Source organism: Salminus brasiliensis, chromosome 4 (genome assembly GCF_030463535.1).
Source record: "Salminus brasiliensis chromosome 4, fSalBra1.hap2, whole genome shotgun sequence".
NCBI classification, from domain to species: Eukaryota; Metazoa; Chordata; class Actinopteri; order Characiformes; family Bryconidae; genus Salminus; species Salminus brasiliensis.
In genome coordinates this window covers 35,855,367-35,861,620 of record NC_132881.1, presented here as the reverse complement: position 1 = coordinate 35,861,620, position 6,254 = coordinate 35,855,367, and the positions used below count along the sequence as shown (strand labels likewise).

Below are 6,254 nucleotides of genomic sequence, written 5' to 3'. Positions count from 1 at the left end.
TATTTTTAGGAGGATGGAGGAGGACATTTGCCAGAGGGAGACTCTCATCCAGAAACCACCTTTACTACGTGGGCTGTGCTGTGGAGAGGACTATACTAACACGGTGAGGGAGAAACCAATAAGCTACAGGGTGCATATCTGCCAATAGCATACTGACAATGCTACTTACAGTCTGCTCATTTAGCCAAACTGCTGCTCAGCTAACAACACAGGCATCTACACTATATGTCCAAATGTTTGTAGACATGTCAATCAAGGGTATTAAATCAGGATTGTTTCACTTTTTGCTGCAGTAACATTCGCTACTCTTACGAGAAGTCTTTACACTAGAAGTTGGGAAATTGTTGTGAGAATATGATGGCATTTTGGCACAACTCATCCCCAAGGTAATCTATGTAGTTTAGGTCACCTTGCTCTATCTGAGATTTGGCCTGGGCATTATGAGCTAGGCTCTTGGAAACACAACTGAACTTATGTGTCAGCAATGGGTGAACCTCTGAATGAATTTGCTAATTAGAAATAAAAAGAGGTCTCTGGATACCTTTGGACATACAGTGTTTTTCCTTCTATCTAGAAACACAATTGTCCTTCAGAAAATTACAAGGAAGGCCGCATTTTTTGGCCTTTACATCCTTTGAATATAGCCGAGTAAGAAGTTCTTTGTCTCAATTGAAATCGTAGAGCGCAGGTGGAGAGTTTGTAAAGAAATGTAATGAAGTGCAAATTTAAATCTAATGTTTTTAATGGTGGGATTTAATCATGCTTACGTCAGTTAACTGTGGCTTAGGGCTTTGTACTATTAAGATCATCTTATCTGGCAGAGAGAGAGAGTGTTTAATGTGATTCTTGCTCTACTATTTAACAATGCTCTTTGTGCTGAGAGGCTTTTGGGAAAACCAGTCCAGATCGTTTTAAATGTTCGTAAAAGAGTCCAGAGAAAGAGCCCCAGGTTTTCTGTGTGTGTCCACAAACTGACATTGCCAAAAAAGACTAAAGAGCACAAAAAAAGCAAACATAAAAGACCACAATGAAAAATATGACACAAGCATAAGCAGCAAAACAGATATTAGATTGAAAGGATTTTAAAAAGGATTTATATATTTTTTTGTTTTCTTACTGTTTTTTTTAAATGTAAAACTTAATACATAAGAATGACCATAAGATAAACAAATAAAAAGAATAATGATATTAATTTAATTTACTAAATTAAGCTCAAAAATATGTTTGCTACAAAATATAAGTATAGTTGTCTGTAGAGCAATAAATAAATAAATAAATAAATAAATACAAAGCTTAGTCTCGAATTTGGACGAGCCTTAGTACATAGTGCCTTAGTACATAGTGATAGCAAAGTCTGTCCTAGCTGGACTGCAGCCTGTCGGACTCACCTCTTGTACGGACCTGAATATACAGCTTATGCTGCCACCTAGCGTTCACAGTGGATGTCGAACAAGCGGTGTGTGCTACACAAACAAGTCCCAAAAAATTACATGTACATTTTGTTATTTAAAAATGTATTATTTCTGATAATAGCGCTCACCTTGTGCAATAATAAACCTGAGATTTTCTTGGGTGGGGTCTTGTCAATGCAGTCACAGTCACGTGACTTACAGTCGGCCGTTAGTGACCAGAGCGGAAACCAGCTCTGAGAATCAGCGTAAACATGGCGTCCTCGGTGAGGCGCGAAGGGAGAGGGGCCGGGGCAGTTTTACGTTTAAATTCGGTTTTGGGTCTTTATCTACTAGCAGTAGCTTTTTGTTTGATGGTGCTGCCCGTGTCGGCTAAGCGGGACCACCTGAAAGTGGTCACAGACGGAAACTGGGAGGATATTTTGGCGGGCGAGTGGATGATCGAGTTGTGAGTTCCCCTCTGCACAAGTTAGTTACCCTAGCGGTTAGCAGGCTGTGCCTGTGCGCTGACTGCATCTGACAGCGTCCAGTCATTATCGGGCTAAATGCACAGCATGACACCACCTTCAGGCGCTTCAGTGTTGAATTAAAAATAAAATAAAATAAATAAAACCAGGCGAGTGAGAGAATTAGCATAGGTTACTTTAAATGTGAGGGATGTGTTGATATTTTAGGTGGCAGCTTCTACTCTTAACGTCTCCACGGTTTAAAAGTAACGGAGCTAGCGCTATGCTCTGTGTGCATGGGAGCTATTTCTTTATTTTGAAGCCCCCCAGGGTTTTCACATTTTGGGTTAGATCTTGGAACATAGTTGTGGTAAGGATCAGATTTTGGTTTTAGGATTCTAGCCCTTAAAATATTAAGTAAGTAATTGACTGAAAACGTTTCCTCAAATTAATAAAGGATTCTCTCAAGCTTAAAAAAAGAGGGAACGGTTCATGTCTCTTAACATTATTTTAATACTTTAGAGGCTTCATAGGTAAGGGTTTCAATTAGGACCAGGAGTATTAAGAAAATAGGGTGAATTCAACGACCTATGCATAGTTGATGGCCTCTGTTTTCCCATTCAGATTGTTAGTTGGCAGTTAAAGCAATCAGATATTAGCCAATAATTCAGTCTGAACATACAATAAGCACCTAAGTACTGGGCCCCACCATCAATTCTGCATCTTTTACCCAACATGAGTGTAAATTCGTTTAGACTAAGTATTTATAAAAAATGTACTGTAAAGCCAGAATACAGTCAAATAAATGCAGGTTTGCTTTGGATGTCCTTTCTCTGATGTCTTTCTGTTGGCTCACGTCATGCATTCTCTGTGTGTGTGCCAGTTTTGCTCCATGGTGTCCAGCCTGTCAGCAGCTTCAGCCGGTGTGGAATGAGTTTGCAGAGTGGGGGGAGGATTTGGGAGTCAACATCGCTAAAGTGGACGTGACTGAGCAGCCCGGTATGTCCCTCCTTAACTGCCTCTCTACTTAAAATTGAGTGTTTTGAGTATCAGGTTTAAAGAATAATGTATGCAAACGTTCTGTCTTCTTATTGCAGGACTAAGTGGACGATTTATCATTACAGCGCTGCCAACGATCTACCAGTGAGTCTGCACTGCATGTGGTGAATTGAATAAAGCAATGCTGAAACAAGAGAGGTTACTGACATGCAGCACAATCTTGACTGATGTGTGTGCATGTACCATGGATAATTCAGTCTGTCTGTGGGCTATAAGGGGAGAGCATTTGTGTGTGGTTGTTGCTTTCAGTTCCGGTCTGAGTAATAACCTCACTGATCCTAATGTAGCAGCGACTCTCAAACTGTCTGAAGAATTAGAGCGGCGTGTGCATGCATGCTTGCTCTGCTGTAAGACTTTGATAGTATGATGTTCTTCTGATGTCTTTTTGTGTGTGCTTGTGTGTTAGCTGTAAAGATGGAGTGTTTCGGCGGTACCAAGGCGCACGCACTAAAGATGATTTCCTGAGTTTCATTGATGAGAAGAAGTGGCAGGGCATCGAGCCCATTTCTTCTTGGTTTGGCCCCTCCTCTTTCCTGTGAGCGCCCATTTTAATATGTGTGTGTATGAATTACTCAGTGTGTTTAGAAGAAATGGTGGTCTGTCTGTTTCCTTTTGCTGTTTTACACAGACCCATCAGCCAGATTAGGATTGTTAGGGCATGGGGGAGGTATGAAATGTGTGGACTAAGTATTGTTGTGTTCTGGTTTCAGGATGAATATGATGTCGGCTCTCTTTAAGCTGTCCATGTTTATCAGGGTAAGAACTTGCTTACCAAATAAGCAACTACCAGACGACTACTAGTCAAAACCATAACTAACATTTTCCATAAGACTATATCGCTATAAAAAAGTTGTACAAAATTGCCGCTTCACATTAGACTGATTTTTACATTATTTTTAAATGACTGGTGCTGTCTGTTCTGCTGTATTGAATTTGAGAGGCTGTAACCTATAGAAGACTGATTATTGCAATGCTATGGTGTTGCAGCAATGCCATAACTACCTGACGGAGCAAGTTGGGATTCCAGTGTGGGGCTCATATGTGATTTTTGCACTGGCAACACTCTTCTCTGGTCTTGCCCTGGGACTGGTAAGATGACATATAAACACACACACACACACAGTCAAATGCAAAGTCCAATGCCACATATACTACTAGTTACCTTACCTCTTTCTTTTATTATTCTCTCTTTCTCAGGTGCTTGTGTTCATTGCTGATTTTGTTTTTCCATCACGACGGTTCTCTTCTCCAGCATACTATCAGAGTGAGTTCGCTAATTTAACTGTGGTATTACTGAGAATATGCTAAATTGAAGTTCCTCAGATGCCTTTCGCACAGCATCATCATTGGTCTTACATTTGTTACTTGGCAAAATCAGTGAATGAATTTAATTAAATTGACAATATTCATCCAAATATATTACAGTACTGTACTGTAATGATTGTATAATGATTTGCCACTACCAGCCTGTTTATACATTTACTACCAGCCAATAATATATATAATAATATTTAACAAATAGCTTTTCCTGCAGCAGACAACAATGTAAACTGGGTGCGTTTTCATTAGTTGGGCTGAGCTTGTGTGATTTAATGTTTTCTTCCTTCCCTGAGCATATATTGTATGGATATTGTCAGTATTCAAAGAGCATAATATGTGCAGTTATAATTGGGTGTACTGTTGCAGTATGTAAAACACTGAACAAAAAGGCTAAATAGATCATATGGTGTACTAAAAAAGAAAGAGGCAATAGTGGAACCCTTTTTGGTGCTATGTAGATTCATTATATGGTTTAATATAGAACCATCTACTAAGAGATTTAAAAAAAAAAATCAAACACCGTTTTAACCAGACTAAAAATGATTAAAAGCGCCCAGGTTCGTCTTTCAAGTTTTTGTGGTTGAATGTGGAACCATTACTTTTTACTTAAGAACGTATGAACAATCATTTTTTTCTGAGTGTAGCTGGTAATGGGACTTTTGATTACCTGTTCCATCATATCATCATATCTATCAAAGATCATGATGGTTTAATTTTTGCAGTATTGCCCATCGTTGCCCAAGTCCTGTATTCTGGTATAGGATGCAAGTAATTCTCTTGCACTCTGTCCCTCTCTCTAGAAAAACAAGCAGTGGAGCAGGCACGTCGTCTGCAGCGGTTGGAGGAAGAGCAGGAGGCTGATGGAGAGGAGGAAGAGGAAGATGAAGATGATTATGGTGGGAGAGAGGATGAGTGGCAGAGAGGAGAAGCAGCAGAGGACGCTGTGAGGAGGAGAGCTGTGGGGCGAGGAGAGGAGGAGGACACCTAGAGGCCTGGAGAGGAACAGTGGAGTACAACAGCGCACAGACCAAACCGCTACAGAAACGCACGCCCATGGCAACACTCACGGCCTCCTGATGACATCACTGAGGATGTCGTTGCTGCCTCACAGTGTGCTTATCCTGAACCCCTCCCCTCCATTCCTCAGCTCCCCCTTCCTTTCCTAACGAGTGAGAGAGAAAAAAGAGAAGAGAGGAGGGGATGAAGGGATAGAGGGAGAGACAAGCAAGGGTCAGGATGCTGAGAGTTGAGATTATTGGATTGTGAAAGGAAACCTTTGGCTTTTACTGCCTGTCTAAACTTGCAGCGAACTAACTATCTGCTAATGTACAAATGGTGAGTATGACATGACTGTACAGGACCACTGGGTAAGCGAGCGCGGCAAAGCTTTATATGTGTTTAAATTCATGGCTGTTGTTGTGCTTTTTGTACTGGTCATTTTATTAAGTTATGTTTCAGTCTGGTACATGTTTGTATCCGTTACTTGCCACTGATGTTTCTTTTGCGTTCACAGTTACAGTTATTCCTCAAGGTTTTCCAACCATTTTTCCAGACTTTTTTTGTCCATTTAATTTTGCTTCTGAATGCAAGTTTTATGTAAATGTGTGTGCATTCATGTACGAGTGTCTGTGTATGTAATGGCTTTGTTGGTACCAGCTGGTCCATTGGTTCTGGATCATTGGTTCTCAGCTGCAGGCCTGGGAGCCCACTTTGCTTCCCAATTTCAAGTATTCTCGCACCCATCACACCTAATCCAGTTCATGAACAGTTTAACAATTTAACAATCTGATGAGCTTGGTTATGTGTGGAAGCATTGGATACCTGAAACTGCAGGGTTTTGGATCTCCAGAGCTTGGGGGCATTAGACTGTAGTTGTGTGAGGTGTGAATCTTGGCACTGACCAGAGCTACGTGTGTGGGTTCATCAGCTCAGAGCTTAGGCATTAGCCTTTTGTTCTGCAGGAAGGCTCTTATGTTGTAGTGTGATTTCTCCAAATAAAGCTTAATGCTTACACAACAAA

General features: G+C 40.7%; 1 protein-coding gene across 1 annotated transcript; it reads left to right on the top strand.

The window, feature by feature from the left end:
• Positions 1 to 1,645: 1,645 nt before the first annotated feature.
• On the top strand, positions 1,646 to 6,254 carry tmx1 (thioredoxin-related transmembrane protein 1). The gene is made up of 8 exons (XM_072677016.1): positions 1,646 to 1,857; positions 2,739 to 2,854; positions 2,953 to 2,998; positions 3,321 to 3,449; positions 3,625 to 3,670; positions 3,902 to 4,003; positions 4,112 to 4,178; positions 5,035 to 6,254. Exons 1-8 carry the CDS (start codon positions 1,664 to 1,666, stop codon positions 5,220 to 5,222), a joined length of 888 nt encoding a protein of 295 aa, XP_072533117.1. The 5' UTR covers positions 1,646 to 1,663; the 3' UTR covers positions 5,223 to 6,254.